Source organism: Physcomitrium patens, chromosome 24 (assembly GCF_059467195.1).
Source record: "Physcomitrium patens ecotype Gransden chromosome 24, ASM5946719v1, whole genome shotgun sequence".
NCBI classification, from domain to species: domain Eukaryota; kingdom Viridiplantae; phylum Streptophyta; class Bryopsida; order Funariales; family Funariaceae; genus Physcomitrium; species Physcomitrium patens.
This window is the reverse complement of record NC_143433.1, coordinates 6,805,017-6,825,018: the sequence shown is the minus strand read 5'-3', so window position 1 is coordinate 6,825,018 and position 20,002 is coordinate 6,805,017. Positions and strand designations below refer to the sequence as shown.

Sequence of the window (20,002 nt, the reverse complement as noted above, 5' to 3'; positions counted from 1 at the left end):
TGGGATGTCTTAGAAGAGATGGACTAAGAAGTGAAGTAGTAGAAGATGGTATGGTTGTTTCAAACATCACTCTACAAAAAAAAAAAAAAAAAAAAAAAAAAAAAAAAAAAACTTTAAGAAGTTGTGAAATTAGAAGAACCATGATAAGTAGAAGGTGAAGTGATTGTGGATTCATACACCATAGACTATGTACATGCATATGTTTTAAGATTCACCATGTATTGTAATTTTGTCTAAGAGATTATACAAAGAGAAGATTAGAAAAAGAGAAGATTAAATAAAAACAAAGGTAGTGAAATTGCTATGATATCTTCTTCCAAATGCTATTATACAATTTAATTGTTTGAATCTATTGTGTGTTTATTTTTCTTTTTGTTTGCTAATGTAGGTGAATTTTTTTAAAGCTATCAATTTTCTCTTATCTTTCCATATTAATATTATTCTCATTAACATGATTTTCTATTATAAAATAATTTATTGTAGAAAAACTAACATATTGTATTAAAACCAACATTAAATTGTATGCAATGACATGGATTCAGCTAGTTATGAAATAAAAAGAGAATGTAGATATAAACATTGAATTAAGCTTAATATACTTTTAAACAAATATAAGTGATTAACAACCATGATGCTTATATTAAGAAATTTTCAACTATTTTTATTACACACAATATGAGTACATATAAAGAAGGATTTTTTGCAATTATAATGAATAATCAAACAATTAAAACTATCCAATTAGTAGATTTTATTTTAAAGGTTTTTAGATGTAAAATTTCAAATTTTGTGATTTTAGTTATTTATTTATTTAAAAACTTAAAGAAATGAAGTGTGAACCCAAATAATGATTTTACATCAATAAAATGTGGTATGTAAAAAAAACTAATGCATAAATTGATTTTTTTGTTTGCAACTTTAATTGGAAAGAAATTAAATTTTATACAAGAATCTCAATACATATTTGATAAAATTTATAAAAAAATAATATAGATTGTATTTATAAATATTTTTTATATTTTATACATGGTTTTATATTTTAGAATTCAGAGGGTTTTTTGTGAATAAAAGCCCACTGTACAAAAGCCTTATAATAGTCTCCTGCTTGGTGAAGAAAAAACTCTTATTTAAATTTTTTAGCTTTTAGAAATAATATAAAGTAGGAAGAAGATAAATTTGAAACTCATCTCTTCTGAAAAATAGGTCAAATTACTTCTTTATTATTTGTCTAAATATATCAGCTTATATCTTGATTCTAACAATTGTAACAACACAATTAAGTTCTTATTTTTATTTTCATATATATTTTTTAGAAATTATTTGCACAATTTCTCAATTTTTTTTGTAAAGACCATATCTTAAGGTGGGCTTACTGAAAATTCTACAAACAACATTCTTCATGTGATGTAGAAAGAAAGAAAAAAATGCATTCTACTTCATCTTTTCTTTTCAAAACTATTGGAATAATTTTTCATAATAAAAAGACCTCATTATTCACTAACATGAACTCATTAAATTCTTGAGTAAAACATTTCAAAATTTATATTACTATAAAAATGCTAATAAGTTTTTTTAAAAAACATTGATAAATTATATATCCTATGTAATGATTTTTGTGACAACATGTACTAAATTAAAAGAGATGAGTTTCAAATACTGAATCTTAACCCCATCTAGAATTTTCAAACTCATATAGAAGATCTTTGAAATTCTCTAAACAATTGATAATAGAAAAAATTAAGAGAGCTCACAGGCGATGAAGAAAAACCTCCTTCATTCATCTAATCACAGAACCTATCCACGAGGATACAATCCCCCTCAGAACATCATCCACGACATCCATTCTCATCCTCATCATCCGAAAGAAGCTCTTAACGGGCGACGTGTCGACCTACCCACCCCCCCCCCCCCCTCGGAACTATCGACCTACCAGGCACACCGACCGCCCTAGCCAGAGGTGGAGCTGAAGGGAGGGTGGTTAAGATCGCCGTGAAGGAAGTGCTAAGGTCTTGTTGTTGATATTCATTTCGGTAGCAACACGGATTTTTGCAAGGGTTTATCCGCATCCGCATCTCGCTATGGCTGCCTGCACCGGAATTCTCGTAAGCTCCTATCCTCGTTTCTGCTCTTCACGCTGAACTCAATGCGGTTGCGCAGACACTGGCTCCTCTGGTTGTAGGGTTGTATTGCTCTTGTATTTTCTAGTTTCGTGGTTGAAGAGGCGTACTATGTTTTTGTCGCGAGGATTCGAAGTTTTTGAGGTGGGTTGTTTGAGTTTTCTAATGTGATTATTTGGGTTTTTGCCAATTTTCTAACTTTTGAGAGTTTGGCCCCTGTTGTGTAGGGCAATGTCGCCTCTCAAGTGTCCCTGCAGAGGACCAATGTGGAAGCGTGTGCCACCTCCGTGAACCCTGCGGGTTTGAGCGTCAAGCGCCATGTGCAAGTGGGATTCTCGGCCAGCGCCTTCGGAGCTTCCTGCCAGCGATTGCGCGTGGAGTCAACCCCAGTCTCGTCCAGGAGGCAGTTCGCTGTCAAGGCAATGGTACGCTGTTTGTGCTGTTGTGTTTTTGTGGGTTCGTTCTCGAATCCGGTGTTCTGCGGCATCGTTCTATCTCTCTTAGTTCATGGGCTACTTCTTAAGGATTTTTCCTTATTTTGAGCTGTCTTTGGTTTAACGTTCTCGAAGCCGATTTGGTTGGGTTATGGCAGGCTGAGGTGAAGACCCAAGCTAAGGTGACGAAGAAGTGCTACTTCGATATTGAGATTGATGGCAAGCCCGCTGGTCGCATTGTCCTCGGCCTCTTCGGTGATGTTGTCCCCAGGACCGTTGAGAACTTCGCCGCACTCTGCACAGGTCTGTAAGCTCCCCATGGTTAGTGACTGTCTGGTTCGCTCTTGTTTTCGAAGAAATTAGGATATGGTATCGTATCCTGAACTAGTTTCTTCCTTGTCTGTCCTGTAGCATAACGTTATCTAGTTAGTGGAATTTCCTCGCCACCTGGCAATGGCGTCACTGGTGTGGAGTGAATCTTAATGTCTCGTGCGAATTGAAGTCGACTTGCCGTGATATTGAACCCACCAGAACTGTTGATTGGTTTTTCAGGCGAGAAGGGATTCGGTTACCAGGGTTCTGCTTTTCACCGTGTCATCAAGAATTTCATGATTCAGGGTGGTGATTTTGACAAAGGCAACGTGCGTCTTGGCTCTCGTTGCTTTCATTCATCTGACATGGAAACATCCTCTTGAAAGCTTTGAGCACTGTTACGATCGATAGTATTTTAGTGACGTCTAATTTGATGTCTTTATATGCCAGAATAGTTCTCATGACTCGCCACCTTTTCGCGATGTCCGCTCTGGCGGCCCACTAACTCCGCATTTGCCTATCGTCTGCAGGGTACCGGGGGTTACAGTGTCTTCGGCACAAAGAACTTCAAGGATGAGAACTTCAAATGTAAGTCGTGGTTAAGTTATCTCACTGTTTTGTGTGTGCTTTCTAGTTTCGATTACACAGACCCTAATTTATTCTATGGTTTGAATCGATGTGCAGTGAAGCACACTGGAGAGGGAATCTTGAGTATGGCCAATGCTGGGCCCAACACCAACGGAAGCCAGTTTTTCCTCTGCACTGTCCCGGTACGCTAGTGTTCTTATCTCGTGTTGATGCAAGAGTAAAAATTGAAGTCCTATCTTAGTTGGATGCCTGATTTCGTAATCGCAGTGGGCAATACAAGGGGATTGTTAGATTATTCCATGTAGCTTACTTGTAGTTGTATAAGAAGTGACACCTGACGCAGTTTCTCCCAGCACATCTTTCCATACTCATGAAGTTGTGTTCGGCAGACTCCCTGGCTCGATGGCCGACACGTTGTGTTCGGACAAGTGATTGAAGGTATGGATGTGGTGAAGACCATTGAGGGTCAAGACACAGACCGCACCGACAGGCCGAAGAAGAAGTGTGTCATTGCCAAGAGCGGTGAGTTGTAGGTAAATTCAGGCGGTGAATCACTTTCTTAGCTACATTGGCTTCAGTTGCAATGAGCAGCTCTGGTAGATGTTCTTAGTAGAGGTTGAGAAGGTATCAGCAGAAGTTATTAGCATTGGACTGTCGGGACACCTTTTTCTGTGCACTGCTCCATTCAACTTCTGAGGGCGAAAAATGTACTGGATTCACTACTTTTCTTGGAGTATCATTTTCTTTCAGCTCCTTCTGTCATACTGTCTGAGTACTATTTTGTGACACGTTTTGCATTGGATCCCACATGTAAAATTATGTCCTTTTGTACAAGAACAATATATCTGGCATATACTGCGTCCATTTGATTCCATTAGGTTTTAAAGTTCTAGAACATTTAATGTCATAGCAACACGGGGACACATTTTAATGAAAACCTTAAATACACCTCTTATGTAACAGAAGGTGATGTTGCAAATACAAGTCCGATATGCTGTCAATTCAAGAAATATTGAGAGAAGTATATCAACTAGAAATGCAACAATCTCATAATGAACAAATAATCAAACCATACGTACAACGTTTGCATTCCAAGAAGAAATGATCTAATTACGATGATAGCCACAGGAATGAACTTCTGCGTGAGAGAACAGATAATAACTGCCATGGCGTTTAGAACGATAGAAAGATTACAGTGCATGTATTCACAATAAGTGTTGTATTTCAGGAATACAGAAAGTGTAACACACAGAAGAACTAAATATGACAACGATTAGAGGTGTCCAGCACTTCACTCCAGTGTCAGAAATAAATGAGTGACCATACAACTAAGAGGGCTCTTAGAAAATCCCCAAAACAAGACAGTATCAAGCCTTGGGCAGCATCATTGAGTTTGAGAAAGACATTTGCACACAGATCTCACAAGTCAACCACATTTCTGTGATATTTTTAGATGGACCCCATAAACTATATCACACAAGGCGTGAAGCGATCCTCGTGAATCAGGGGATACAACATTGACTGCGTCCAAAATCACTGCAAACATAGTTATTGAAAATTCCAAGTGCTTAAAAAGGAGCCAAAAGCCAAAGATAGACATCCAAATGTGTCTTCGACAAATAGGATATGTGAGAAATAAAGATCGTTGTTGAAGATGATCCAGGAATCTGAGAGAGAGAACCAGAATTCGTTGCCTGTTGAACACCGCTGTTCCGCTACATTCGCAGATGTGAACCTGATTCAGGTTGCTTGAATGAAAGCCATCATTCCAACTTCAATGCCCTTGGGCTTGCTAAACTACTTCCTATCCAACAAGGCTCCTACTCACTCAAGCTATTGAAGAAACTAGCCACTCACTCGAAAGGCCTTCCTGAAGCCGAATTGCATTTCATGCAGTGTGCCGTTTGCCGTTTTGCAAATACAACACGTTCAGGTACTTTTTTGGTAGTACTCACTTAGCATTTCACCTGTCTCGGGTCTGTACGCTTTATGCAACTCAATGATGCCGTTTGCAACTCAATGATGCGGAATGTGCAATAATCTGCTTTTCTGTGGCTACTGTGTGATGGTCTTACCTAGCACAATCCTTCTTCTGAAATCTACATACTCAAGTTTTAGGAGTTGAGATGCATTTGACATGCAAAGCTTGCAACATTAAAACAATCGATTCTCCAATGCAAACACATGCACTACTATTGTTTTATGTATTCTGTGTTTCATTTGTTGCATCTTTGATTATGAGATATTAGAAATATCCGCGCAGGTTAAGTTCCTAGCATGACGATGCTTCATCCTCTCGACAAAACAATTTTGTGTACATTTGTTCCAACGAAAAATCATATTTTCTTATCCAATATGTTTACTGTTTTTGAGATTATACAATAGATTAATTTTCATACAAAAATACTCGAAATTTTATTCATAATAAGTTATGGATGTACTTCAATCGTAAATAAAATGTAATGATCAAAAGGGATTTTAAAAGTGTACATATATTGAACATAATACTTATTTATTTATATTTGTTTGAAACCTGTTTATGTCGAAATCCATCAAGCGTGGTTAAGATTTGCAGCTAGAAATTAAACGATCATGTGATGTGTTTCATTGTTTTAGTCATGGTGCCTCTCCAGACAGATTGTTCGCCGTAAAGGCATACACCTAGTAATCAGAATCCCCTTCTCCACCAAGTGGCCAAGGTCTTGTGAAAAACGTCAGCATCGATATAATTGACAAAATTGAAGGAACTAAAATTGGAGAAGCCTGTTTCCCTGTGATTAAACTGCAAAACAACTTCTTGTGTAAGAACAGCATCAAAGTCCATGAAATAGGAAGAATTCAAATTGTAAATCATGTTCCGAACAAACAGAAATTTGATACGACGCTTTGAAGCGTAAGAGTGGGGTTCGTGCCAGCTGTGTCTAGAAACTTAGTTGGATGCAGGCTGGAACTGTACATTGAGGGAACCTTGCTCCAGTTCCATGTGTTCTAGCCGTTTTCGGAGCCCCAACTCCGTGATCTTCTGCAAGACACTGTCTTAGTCTGAGCTGTAAAGTTGACACGAACCTAAATATCTGAGAGATGATGTTCGAAGCAGTGACTTCTTGAGCAACATAAACCAGATCACTTACGATTCACAATAGTTCAAAATTGAAGCGGACATTATCACCGAAAGTTTAGTCCACAGAGTCGAGATACATAAGACCATTTCTCTTTGGTGACAATGATCGAAAAGCCTGCATCACAAACCCCCAAAAAAATTTAAAAATGAGGTTGCAGTGGCTACAAACAAGACTATCTCATTTGGATATTTTATGGCCATGATGAAATGGATACCAACACTAAGCAAAGCAACTAACTTGGACTATTCAGAAAATAATGAAGCATGTCCAGACTTCCTAGATGCCTTCTATAAAGCACTTGACGATACTTGAATCCAGCAAAATTACCGTGAATGCGGCAAGCCGTCTTGCAACAGTAGGTTCATAATGCTTAGAGTTGGCAACACAAATTTGGTTTATATAAACCCTAGCTTCCACAGCTCCTTCCAGCTGAATAGTTTGCAACTCCAGCTTGAGGTCTTGCTTGTGGCACAATGCCTCTAACAGGCGTCGTGGATGTCGCATCACTGTCTTAGGTGTGGCGAGGGGACTAAGCAATGGTTTAAGTACCTGTACGAATTTCGTAAGAACTGATGTAGAACTCAATCTATCATGCATGACACAGATACATTCAGAGCCTTGAAAAACACCGATGATTTCTAGGAACATCATAAGCAAATACAACGCTCCAGGTGGGCATCCACTTCTGAAGTATCAGACCGATTCTGCAAACCTTAAATGATACATTTGTTGCCTTACCTTCCAGACGAGGTCATGATCAAAATTTGAGTCGAGTAGTATAGAACCAGCCAAGGTCTGCATCAAATCCCCAATAGCCTGCATGTATACAATCCTCACCCGGTTCTCACAACATTCTTCCACATATCCGATGTCCGCAATAGAAGAGGAAAAAAGTTTTAAAAGGGAAATTGACTGAGATTTAGCACTCACTGAACATAAGAAACTAAAAGCCAACTTGTTAAAACCAAGTTTAACTCATAATACATACCTACAGTCACTGTAATCCACATGCAAGTTGAACTCGAACACACACTCAGTGCTCACATGTCAGAGATGTGCCCTGCGGGTGAGTAAACCAAGCAATAATTGGTCAACAAGAACCAAAGAGGTGACAAAACAAACTCACTTTGGGAGATGCTCGACTTGGTATACCAAAAGGGCTGCCACCTTCCCTATGAACTGAAGCTGCGTACAATTCAATTTCGTCCCGTAATATAGGGGACATCCTCTTTAAGTAATGATGAAATCCGTGACGAATCGCAGTGCATGCAAAGTTTTCACTGTTCACAGTTGCCTGTCGCAAATCATTCAGCTGCTCCGGATTAAATGCAGAGTAAAGCTGCACAAAGTGCCGCATAATCAAGAAATCAAGAACGGAATCTCCTGCAAAGAAATTCCGTCAAAAAGTCAAAAAGAGCAAAGGAAGGTGGTCATTCATCGATTTAGAAGATTTAGAAGATGTATTGTGAAGACATAAATTACTCGGTATGTCTCATTGCAGACTTGGTTTAAACTGCGACAACTTTTTTAAAGTCAACTTGAAATTACTACTCGTCACCTCGTTCAGATAACTCACATTAGCAACCGAGGACCAGAAAAGCACAAATGTTCAACTTTATGAAGAGCTCACCTAGGAATTCTAGCCTCTGAAACTGAAAACTTCCTCTTGGTACACCGCTCTGTGTGAAGGTGACTTCGTCACCATAATCAAAAGCTGATAGCAAAAGACTTTTGCATTTAAACTGGTAACCAATTTTTTTCTCAAGTGTTACTATGTCATGATCTTTGAAAGTATTCCTAGCTTCCATTAGCTCCTGTATGTCAGCAATAATCACTTCAGGAATTTTTTCAGGAAAAGGAATTGGCACTTGCAGCCAAACCATTGTCTTCACTGCAGAGTTTAAGTCTCCATGTAAAAACGTAACCCCTATCAGGGCCTCAACGACATCCGCAAGGGTTTTGAGTCCAATGACTTGCCCATCCTGCAATTAAAGGCGTCTGTCAATAAACAAGCATATAAGAATTCATTAGAAGATATGGTTCAGCAGAGGACTGCAATATTGGCATAAGTGGGTAGTCAAGTCGCCCAAGTAGACCAGCTTGGAGGTTATAAATTTTGCAGAGCTGTCTGAGATTATCCATCCTAGGAACTGAAAATTCAGGATACTGTGATCGCAACAAGAAGAATACATCACGACCAAATGCTCAAAGGATTCATCTCACAGGCGATTTTTGAGGGAGGTCTTCCAGAGCTGGACCCGGTGGCACCCACGTCTTGGTATTTAGCAGTTCAGCAAAGATGTATCCAGGAAGTCCACAAGCAAGTCCACACTTGTACAAATTCCTGTTACTGACTAAATCATGACGGTATGAATGAAGCAACTCGCTGGTACAAGAAGGGAAATCAATGTACATGTGGACGCCTCCAATAAAATTGAGAACACTGTCCCCCAAAAGTTCCAGAGTCTCGTATGAGTGGTTCCCTTCACATGCCCCCGATGTCAATGCTTCCTGGACCTGCGTAAGAGCCCCACTTTTAGGCCTTGAGGATTCGCTGTTCTGTGTGGGTGTATGCCAAAACGCACGAGTGAATTATACTGGGGTCCAATCACTGCTTAGACGCACGTTCTATACACTTTCACTTCACTTTCAAGTGCTTGAAGATGGTGGCATACTGATTCTCGTATAGAATTGTCCTAAAGATACACCAAACAATTCGAAGTGTAAAACAACCGTTACAGATTAGAGCCTAGAGCAGACAACATAAACAACAGCAAAGTGGAACGCATCAAAATCATTTTGAACCACTGTGCAAATCTACCTTAAAACAGGACAGAGGGGAACCTATGTTGTTTCGAAGCTCCGCAGCCACCAGTGACATTTCTAAACTGTGAAGTATAGATGGAAGACGCATACCCCCCCTGCAAAGCTTCCCTTTTAGCCCCACATGCAGTATGCAAACTTCAGGCGGAAGCTCCATTGTTTCCCATGGCTTCACCGAATCACCTGATAAGTCCAGATAAAGCATTCATATCCATTAGGACGAAGACAACCCACTGGAGTCGGAAGCCTTCGTGTCCCAGCATCCCATACGACATATCCTTTATGTTTAAAAGAATTTTTATTAGCTCCACAGAGTTCATGAATAAGGTCAGCATAAGTGCAATCGTCAACTTCTATGCTGCGAATGTTGTGAAGACGATAGACAACGATTCTCACTACGTTTCTAGAAAAAAGAGAACAATTCTCGCCCGTCGAAAGCAAATCATTGATTCCGAACCATTTGATACTGCAGATGTTCGCCGTACGTAGTTGCCAGCTCGTACCAGTCGATATCCTTTAAGGAGAGGCTGGTCGGGGTATTCTAGTTTGTATTTGCACCTGCCACAGCGAATTTTACAATATATGATCAGCACGTGTGATGCTCATCACAACAGATATATATCCTGAAAAAAGATAACAAGTAGGAATAGTGGAATTAAAAATTGTAAAAATAAGTAAACACTTAGCATAAAGGAAATAGTCTCGTTCTCTTTGTTTGTTTCCGAATGCAAAGTGACTAGAGATAGAGGTCAAACAACAAAGCCATACTCATGAAAGTAGTAATCCGAATAGCTGATCTGTTTGCGTCCGGCAGATTGAGAACAAAAACTGCTGCCCGAAAGATCGTGCAAGATACCAGAAACGAAGCAAGGTAAACCATTGTTAGCACATGTAACAACTGCATCCTCGAGGTCATGCTCCTGAAATATGCCGTTCCGCATCCTCAGCCCACCACCATCGAGTGCTTCGTTACTTTGAGTATTTTGACAGTCTAGAGTAGCGTATCCTCCGAAAAAAGGTACTTTTCTTCTGTACAGTAAGCTCGAAGTAATCGCTATCTCCACGACATGCCAATCAACCAGCTCTTCTGGGCTTGGAACCGTGTCACCTGTGATAGGCTTGCAAGGTAAAACATAGTAATTCTTTTTTCCTTCGCCGGACACTTTCGGTAAGGCGAAGCACTTTCCCATTGCTAAATGAAATAACCAGATGTTAAACTTCTTCACAGTCTCCACCTGTCCACAATCGTTCCGTGCACAATTCATATTTAGACAATGCTTAATATGTAATGTGATCGATTACTAAAGCTGACACTAATTTAGTCACTTACAACGTGTTATTCAGTGGAACACAGGGATTTGCACAAAACTGAGGATGTTCACATCAAGAGGTCGTAAACTTACTTTCTCAGGGCTAACATTTAACACTCCGCAGTAGTTTAACTTGGAGTCCACTGCAGCGAAGGCTGGAAGATTAAGATGCACACTAATACTCGACACCTCTTCGTCAAGCAGTTGGGGAGATAAAAGTAGAAATTCGGAGGCTGACTGCTGTATTGGATCCGTTCCTGCCTTGAAATTTAGAAATCGAATAGTATATGTAAAGCATGTCCATCCTGCAGAACCGTCCTCCGAAGTGAATGGCAGACGGAACTCCTTCGGTATTACACGCTTGTAGCGAACGTGTCTAGAATCCATGACCATACTCTTCAGATAGCCTTACAACACGAAGGAAAAGCTCGTAAGACATACAGGCCACAATTACTAAGAGAACCGAAGCTTTCCATACAGAGTCTTGAAAGTTGAAGAATGTCTGGAAGACTTGAAATATTCAATGATGATACAGGGGTGACAACGGGACACGATATCCGAATGCAGAAAAACTAATTCATCTCGCTCGCAATCGATGAATGTGCAAACGAGGAAGACAGAGTAGTTCGACATTACTGGATAGAATTGAGAAATACCGAATTACTTGTTTAAACTCCCGCATCGACCTCCGGCATCCCCGTTCCTGCCCTACGACGAAATCACTGTGGCTTCAGACTATTCAACAGAGCTATAAATCCAATGGGAAAAAACGAAATCCCGGACGTCAACAAGTCAGAGCGTCGTAATCTGTAGACTAACCCGAAAAGAAACTAACAGAGACCGAGACTAATAGAACCAAAAATCTCCACAACAGATAATTCCAGCATAACAAACAATGTATACCTCAGAGTCTACACAATCTTACACACAACCGCAAGCCAAGAAGCAGACTGCAACCAATACAACCTCGCTCCCAGCGTTCTTTCCACACTAAGGCTCCCAACCGCGACCAAATGCACAGCACGCGCGACTCACCGGAAAGGCAGAGAACGAGGCTCGAATGTGATCTGCAGAAACATAAGCGGTGCGAGAAATTCCAACAGCCGGCATTCCATAGCCCCTCGCAGAAGCAACAAGAAAGGAGAGCGAGAAGTGGCGTTCAAAAGACAAGAAGGACGGGGAGTGAGAGTTCAAGAGGCTGGGAAGGAAGGCAGGAAGGAAGGCAAGATTAGTTAACTAATTGATTAATCAGCACCCCTCCGACCCCCAAATTAGTTTGTTGCGACCTCACTAACCATGTCACTCATCCCGCCGCCAGTTCCCTATTCGCGGGTCCCGGATCCCGGGTCCTCCACAGTGTCCAGTTTCTATTGGCCCCCGGGGGTCACTGTCATCCTGCCCCATCCCTCGACCTCATTATTCCATGATGACTTCCGGTTTTGCAATTTCTGGCGGCTCTATTGATGTTCGCATTTATTGCGAACGTGCTGTCTGACCAATTCGTTAGCCACGGAAATTAGCGTTATGGGTTCAAATAGTGTTGGTGTAATTAATACACATCTGGCGTAGTTCTCATCTCGTTGGAGGTTTAGCTACTGGAATGCGGACATGATATCTTCGTAATTTGGATGCCTTTTTGTAATGTCCTCTTTTTCAAACCTAAAGGAATTGATTTCTGTGTTTATTGGATTGTGGTTTAGCTAAGGGATCTATTCTGTTTGTAGGCTCTTAAAAATTATACACAATTTTACAATCATATTCTTAAACTTATGCAAGGAATTATATATATATATATATATATATATAGAAAAATAACTAACAGTATGGAAACTTTTATACCACTCAAATTATGAAAAAATAATAAAAATAATAAATGGTTTTTCTTTAAAGATTCAAATTTTAAATATATTTAATCATAATAAGCATATATAAATGAGAAAAAATATCTGTGTTTCATAGTTTGAGAAGAATGTATGCACTCTTTTAATAATGCTATTAGAATATAAGGTAATGCTACCTATAAAATAGGATATATAAACATATTGAGGAAAAAATTATTCACATAAATTTAAAAATTATTTAGTAAAAAACAAGTAAAATTTCTATTATATAGTTAGTCTTGTCTTATTAGTTAATAAGATCAATGGAATAAATAAATTCAAATTAATTTAAATACTTTTGAATATATGTAAAGATTAATTCTTTATGTCCTATTATTATGAATTTTTTTCTTTATTTTTAGTTTATTTTAAGTGTTACTGAAAATCGATACTTCTTTAAAATATTCTGAATTTCTTTAATGTGTTTTTTTTAATTTATTTTAATTAGAAAATAAACAAATAATTATTAAGGAGTACTATTTATTCTGAGTAGGCTAAAAAGACCTAGACAAATCAATATCAACAAGTTGCAATTAAAATTTAGAAATAAATATATTCTTACTTGTAAATAATTTTAAAACTTACAGCCATTCAATAATTTTTTTTAAAAATCAATAAACACACGATCTCAATCTTCATAGAAGATATTTAATAAAAGTGAATACATAGAAAATCTTAAAGGCTATATTACTGCAACAACAACAAGAATTAAAAAGTGCAAAATTAAAACTTCTAGCCACTATTTTTTTATTTTATTTTTTATTTTTATTTTCGACATTCTTAAGCAATCTTGTATAGTATATTACAAAAATAATAATTTGGCATTTACAAGACTCTTTCAAGGATAGACTATTTTAGTTTGAATTTTTTCTAAAGTCCCAACTTCCATAAATCCTAGTTGCCATGTAATTTCTATCTTGTACTTGTTCCAATTGCCATAAACCATTGATGCCTTTTGCCCACAACCAATCTATCTTATAAAAATATCTATGTATTAACAAGACAAGAATCTACATCACATATTGAGTCTCTCTCTCTCTATATATATATATATATATACATACAAATAAATATATATATATATAATAAATTTATGCACAATCAATCCATGAAAATTTGACATTCAAATTGTGTATTAAAGTAGAATATATATATATATATATATATATATATATACAATCACTTGGATATGTTATTTGGACATTTCAGTACTCAATAATGTATAGTTCAAATTTCACATCTGCATTAGATCTAAATAAATCATTAATGAATCCATGTAAAAAAATGTGTATATACCCACAAACCTTGTAAACCATGTTAAAGTCGATTTTTAAAAACATTACACATTGTATTCCTAGTCTAAATTTAATGATTAATTTTTTAAAATTAAATTGTAAAACAAATTTTAAAATATTAATAAAATATAGAAACATCAAAGATCTTAGAGCATGCCATCACTTAGAATAAATAAATTCCATGAATACTTGTTTAACATATATTATTTGAAATTCTAATATATATGCCAAACATGTATTTATGAAGCCAAATACTGTTCAGGCATTTTAATCATGTGAAACTGTTTTCCATGACTACATCATTTATAACTTCATATTTCTTAATAACTCAAATAGATATTTATTTTATTTAATCTATTTTTATATTTTTATATTTTTATATTTGTAGACAAATAATAGAAGAGAGTTTTATTTATTTATTTATTTCATGAACAAGAATTTAAAATTCCAAAAATTAATCATTTATTGTGTTTGTAGGTGTAACTTCAAGAAACATGATAATATGATGTGGACTCTTGAACTCACAAGTATAGATAAAATTCTCATATTCAACAAAAGCAAAAAATAGTGTAAGCTAAAAAAATAGTTTTAAGATTTTCAATCAAGTATCTTGTTCATTTGCAATATTTTAATACTATGTGTTTTTTCTAGAGTTTTGCTTATTCTGATGTCCACTTGATTGTAACATTTTTTCAAATATAAAATAAAATATTTTGAATATGAATAATATTAATACTTGCTATAACAACGTGATAATTTAATAATTAGTATCTTCATGTGTAGTTTGTAAAGAAATAGATGCCCATTAGTAGATAGATGTTTTAATAGTACGATTATATATATATATATATATATATATATATATTTTAATTTCATTTATTTTCTTGCTTGATTATTTTTTCTTTTTGACTTCCTGTTATTCTACCAAATCTTCATGAAGCACTTGATCTATATATACCACATCTAATTCATTGTTTTGATATAAGTCATATACACTTATTAGTACAAATATTACTCAAAAAAAAAATATATATATATATATATGGAGATAGAGGTGTGACATTTGTACTCTCATTCTATACATAGAAATGATATCCACATTACTTTTGCTATTGTACATAAAGTAAAAATCAAAATCAAGTTCATGATGGATATTAGTACAAATTGGACTATTAAAATATAACAAAACTTGTGTACTATGGGCATTAAAAAGGCAAGAAAACAGAAAAATTGTCCCAACTAAAAAATGCAGAGTACTTTGATAATGTCAAAGAACAAGTGTTTGCATTAACTTTTCTAATGCAACTAAACATATTGCAAGTTAAGAGATGTGGCCTCAAATATTTCTAAAAAATCAAAACCAATTTAAAAATTAATCAAATAACAAATATATGAATGAATGAACAAAGCACATACATTGAATGGTGGTACTTCTTGAAGATATTAAAGTAAATATATAATAAAGTGATTATTGTGTTTGACATCTACTCTTCTTTGGGAAAATGTGTGTTTTTAATAATAAAATAAAATAAAATTTAATCTCTTTTACAATTGCATTTCAAACAATCATTACATTGCATTTACCAAAAGAAAAAACGTTTTCCTAATTACACAGCTTCAAATGAAAAATTGAATTAATTTTATAATATTACATGAAGAATTGTACATTTGTTTGTGATATCAATGCATACATGAATAATGAACCATAATTTGAAACATAAAAGAGAATATAAAAATCTGAACTCAAAAATGGATATAAAATTTGTAGAAACAACCCTGTGACATACAACAATTCATTTTTACCATACTAAAATGAACCAAATTCCACAAAGAACTTAATATTCTTGATAATACATTAAAAACACAAAAATACGAAAAAAAATAATAAAAAAAATCAAAACATAACTAAGATGACTGATAAGAAAAATAGAAAGGAAATTCATTCGTTTATTTATTTATATAATTTTTCAAAAACAACACACACACACACACATATATATAACTCAAAATTTATTTTAAGGTTTGAATTTTCTCTTTTATAAAAGTTTATGCACAGGGCAGAATTCAAAACTCAGAATAAATATGAATCAACACTTTTCACATGAGCAGCATAGTTGTATCTATGCTCCATGACGTTATCAAACACAAGTTTTCACATTTTTTGATGCCGTTTGGTAACACAAGGAGCATTGAGAAAAGTGTAACTTCTGGAAGATTGTGGGGTATGACATTCATATTACTCTCTTGTCCAGCCCAATGCCACCAATAGACAGACACCTCATCCACTTCACTAATGTATCCCTCAAAGCTTAAAAAGAAATCTAGCTCTGCATTCATTAATTGAGACCAGAGAATGGAAAGCAATAGCTTAGGACTGAGTTTACCGATACAGAGAGTCTAGTGAAGCTCCTGAACGCAGCTTGGTCAGAATCCTCTTAAACGTTTGCTGTGAATCTCGTAAGGCTAATTTCTCTGAAATGAGGGCTCTCAAGGCCTGCTTTCTTCCCCACGGCAATGTCTGCCACAATGTCCAACGAACATCAGACGTGTAAAAGCTGGAGAAAGACTGATGCACATAACGAGATCTGATATTATTTGTTTATCGTTTTAAAAATAAATAAGATCTGACCCATGTTGCAACTAAGACTTCACAGAAAACAGCGAACTCTCCACTGATGGTGTAGTGTGCAGAGGTTTGCATTACCAGGCCTGGCCTTGCCAACATATCCATGTCCTGCTCATACGTGGTTGGATACTTTTGCAACAGGAACTCACAAGTCGACAATAATCTTCGCAATACCTGTGTACAAAAGAGTGGAGCAGTAATAGTGAGCGTCAAAATGAGACATTTGACGAGTGATTGGGAACTAGGAGATTTCAGACTCTTTCTAAGATAAGACGACAGTCGCATCAGTGTGAATGCAGAGGTGAGGAATTCTCCATCTCTCAAGGAGGAAAATGGCACCATTATCCAGAAGTTGCATGTGCTGAACTACTACGTACGATAACATTGTCGTAAGAAAGCTACATCGAAGCTGTGAGAACACGAGCGATTTGGGGGAGTTGGACCTGTCACTACCTCACTTTCATTATCACGATTAATGGGAGTTGAGAATCGGAACATCACTGTGGCTGCACTAGGATACCCTGCTGCTCTTTCCCGGATACCTTCTTTCCAGCCTGCATCGTAGAGCTCCTGTCTTGTGGCAACTGCAACCCTTGTCCATGCCATCACGCTCTCGTCGACCCCAGCAGAGGTCAAAGAGAAGATTGCTCCATCTGCATCACATGGCGAGGCATGTCTTATCCAATATAGTTTGACAGATTGAAGGTGAAATCACTGTAATCAGTATCTTCGGTATTCAGCTATCTATCTATTTATTTATCTACCTATCTATATATCTCAGATTCAATGCATGATTCCTACAATTTTGAGTCTAGGAGATGGTTGAGACTGTGACTGGATTGAGAGGTTCACCTAAAGGAAGCCCCATTGCCTCCAGCAACAACTCGTTTGCTTTGCTATTTACAGGCCCTAATACGGACGCCTGTAAGAGTAAAGGCTGTATGATTAGTTTCACGACGTGCAAGAGTTCAATCTGCAGGGATCAATGCTTCCTATACAAACAGAGAGATAGGGAGCTTCTTCTTACCGGCAAATCCACGGAGTGATTCGTATTCTCTTCATCAACAAAACCGTAGTCAAGAAGTAGCCTCGAAGGTGAACAACTGGGTCCGTAAGAATCGAAAACTTGCTCGCCTTCTGAGTATGTACGATGAGCCTGTAGAGTAGCCACACCTGATTTTTGGTCGTATACCAGGCATGACTCCCTTCCAGCTGAGCTACTGTGGTTCAGCATATCTGCCCACGGGACCAGTGCAATTGTATCCTCTGCAAAACTTCCTGGCCGCAATTTCTGCAACATAACGCCGACAGATGGAGTAAGGACGCTGACTTTCAAAGTGATAAAAAAACGGAAGCCGTTGCAACCAAGAACTGAGAACAAAGAATTGGGCACCTGAGTTTGAAGATTCAGAGAAAAAGACCGACTCAGCAACATGGTGGCTGCCCATTGAACCGCTGTCTCTGTGATGGATATTGGCTCGCCCTCATTTCCCCTTGGAGTCAACCTTCCCGCCCCTGCCAGAAGCATGGCTTCATAGTCCTCCCTAAAAACTGCAGCCACCTGCTTAGTCCTTCGCTTTTGGGTTACATCTCAAAATATGATTGTTTCCTTTTCTATATTATATTAATTGCTAGATATATGTGACCGAAAATGTCAAACTTCATCAAAACGCCAGAGCAAGGAAAACAAATATATAGAAGTCTTCTTCAAGTGAAATGCAAGAACCTGCAGATGGCCAGCCTCCTCTCTGTGACGTCCAACATGGGGGAGCCCTCCAGCCACTCCCGCCTCATTTTCTGCCCAAAACCAGGATTTCATCAATGCTTCACATCGGCAGATATTGAGTACATCACCATTTGTCGAGAGAGCGATTTCGTGAATAGCACCGAAAGGATGAGGACAAGTTCTAACCTGCGACCAAAGCATTGGATGTATACCAATAAGTTCAAGCTCTTTAGGAAGAACTGCAATATAAGGGTACCAGAAACTCGTTTCACCGCGAGCCCGCTCGTAGAGCAAATGTAAGCACATGGCCTGCCATGGCGTTAAGTCACTCTTCTTTACCAGTGGTCCGACGTCCTGACATAGCCTTGCTGTCTGTGTCACAATGCGAACGATGTAAAATGTTCTCAAATTTGTGTAACCGGGGAATTCCAAAGAGATTGCGAAAGATTAGTTACCTCTTCAGTCATCAAAGCTTTCCTCGGCACCTTGACAATTGTACTGCCATTCCCAACACCGCCTGGACCTGCGAAAGCTCCATAGCCAGACCCTGAGCCTCCCTGAGGACACCGCTCCAATTTGAGGTTGCAATCGTCGTGATTCAATTTTTTTAGCCAATTCCTAAGTCTCTCCACCTTCGTGTTGCTAATCGATACATTGGACTCTTTTGTGTGAGTGCTTCCGTTGCTTTGAACCCATCGGCAACCAAACCTGAAACCAACCCAGAATACAGTTGCGAGCTCTTACTAGAATTGAGAAAAGTTCCGCAAAATCCAGGATATAACGAGCATAAGCAAAACAAAACTTGGTATCTAAAAAATTGATGATTTCAATGCAACAGCATTCTGACTCTCATTGCACAAAACTTCTGCAACGAATTACAATAAAGTTGAGCTTCTTGACAATAAAGCATGGTATGAAGGAATCTGATTCAAGTAGCTCCTATCCAAAATGTGAAATTGAGCGCTTAGAGTGGATTGACGCGTCAGGGTTTAGTGTAAAAACTCATAGGCGTCCGCGCTCTACCGAAGGACATATTCGACTTAAATTGGTGGTGAAATTGTATTCCCGGGGAACCGCATTGTCAACCAAAATATGCTCAACTTCAAGTTGAAACGAATAAAGTAGGCTTTGCTCACATCCTACCAACCCAATCATGCTACCAGACCCACAAACGCTCCACAGTAACACAACCCACTCACCTCTTGTGCGTGAAGGCTCGGAATCCAGAGGTTACAGGAGAAACCCTGAGGTCCCGCACACGGTGCTGAATAACTTGGGAAGAGAGGAATCCTAATTTCGACTCAAATTCTTGCCTACCCACGGCATGCTCAATGCGGCACTGCATGGTGAGGTCGGGGGAAAACGCCGCAGCTCGGAAGAAGTGGAGCTGAAATGGTTCCTCCGTCCACAACTCTCCTGCCTATCAACTGGGTCCGAGAGGTATTCTACCATAACGTTGTTCCGACGACTGCGCTCGTAAACTGTGAGCTATCATAACTGAAAAGTTTGCGAGGTAAAAATGTAATGTCAGGAACTCAAGATTCTCTGGGACTGAGTTCGAATAGAAAGTCTAAAAACCCGGAGCATTATGGTCGTGGAAGGGTAGGCAATACTGGGGGGAGATGTGGGCACAAGCAATAGTTGTTTTTGCATGCTGTGAAAGCATGTCTGATTAACTTGCATTACTTCATTCGTTGCCTGGTCATCAGCTCATAAAGGCCGCATTCGATGAACAAGTCCAGGATGACTTTCCCTGTGATTTCTTAGAG

At 37.9% G+C, this 20,002-nt stretch overlaps 3 protein-coding genes across 25 annotated transcripts; 1 reads left to right on the top strand and 2 right to left on the bottom strand.

Moving 5' to 3' along the window:
- Window positions 1-2,026: 2,026 nt before the first annotated feature.
- Window positions 2,027-4,213, top strand: LOC112276657 (peptidyl-prolyl cis-trans isomerase). Its single transcript, XM_024508158.3, has 7 exons — window positions 2,027-2,102; window positions 2,345-2,542; window positions 2,710-2,854; window positions 3,104-3,192; window positions 3,394-3,451; window positions 3,548-3,633; window positions 3,841-4,213. Exons 1-7 carry the CDS (start codon window positions 2,079-2,081, stop codon window positions 3,982-3,984), a joined length of 744 nt encoding a protein of 247 aa, XP_024363926.1. The 5' UTR covers window positions 2,027-2,078; the 3' UTR covers window positions 3,985-4,213.
- Window positions 4,214-5,946: 1,733 nt separating this feature from the next.
- On the bottom strand, window positions 5,947-11,916 carry LOC112276655 (endoribonuclease Dicer homolog 1). Of its 21 annotated transcripts, none has more exons than XR_012216690.2 (14): window positions 11,742-11,916; window positions 11,343-11,409; window positions 10,800-11,113; window positions 10,165-10,631; window positions 9,854-9,954; window positions 9,395-9,579; window positions 8,797-9,090; window positions 8,204-8,555; window positions 7,700-7,956; window positions 7,312-7,389; window positions 6,901-7,122; window positions 6,583-6,687; window positions 6,364-6,483; window positions 5,947-6,233 (listed from the first exon to the last, which is right to left on the bottom strand). XR_012216690.2 is itself a non-coding variant. In XM_024508148.3 (13 exons), exons 1-12 carry the CDS (start codon window positions 11,814-11,816, stop codon window positions 6,628-6,630), a joined length of 2,472 nt encoding a protein of 823 aa, XP_024363916.1. In that variant the 5' UTR covers window positions 11,817-11,916; the 3' UTR covers window positions 6,270-6,473; window positions 6,583-6,627. The 21 variants fall into 21 exon arrangements, 4 of the variants coding, with proteins under 4 accessions (XP_024363916.1, XP_024363917.1, XP_024363914.1 ...); XR_002968109.3 differs by having other exon boundaries at window positions 6,408-6,483; XR_012216688.2 differs by having other exon boundaries at window positions 6,364-6,473.
- A 4,042-nt stretch (window positions 11,917-15,958) lies between these two features.
- Window positions 15,959-19,852, bottom strand: LOC112276885 (fructose-bisphosphate aldolase-lysine N-methyltransferase, chloroplastic). 3 transcript variants are annotated; one of them, XM_024508680.3, is made up of 10 exons: window positions 19,433-19,852; window positions 18,689-18,941; window positions 18,420-18,605; window positions 18,234-18,304; window positions 17,901-18,051; window positions 17,535-17,798; window positions 17,360-17,429; window positions 16,961-17,160; window positions 16,586-16,681; window positions 15,959-16,399 (listed from the first exon to the last, which is right to left on the bottom strand). In XM_024508680.3, exons 1-10 carry the CDS (start codon window positions 19,576-19,578, stop codon window positions 16,262-16,264), a joined length of 1,575 nt encoding a protein of 524 aa, XP_024364448.1. In that variant the 5' UTR covers window positions 19,579-19,852; the 3' UTR covers window positions 15,959-16,261. The 3 variants fall into 3 exon arrangements, with proteins under 3 accessions (XP_024364448.1, XP_024364450.1, XP_024364449.1); XM_024508682.3 differs by lacking the exon at window positions 18,420-18,605 and having other exon boundaries at window positions 19,433-19,821; XM_024508681.3 differs by lacking the exon at window positions 18,420-18,605 and having other exon boundaries at window positions 17,901-18,068; window positions 18,234-18,419; window positions 19,433-19,714.
- Window positions 19,853-20,002: the final 150 nt, after the last annotated feature.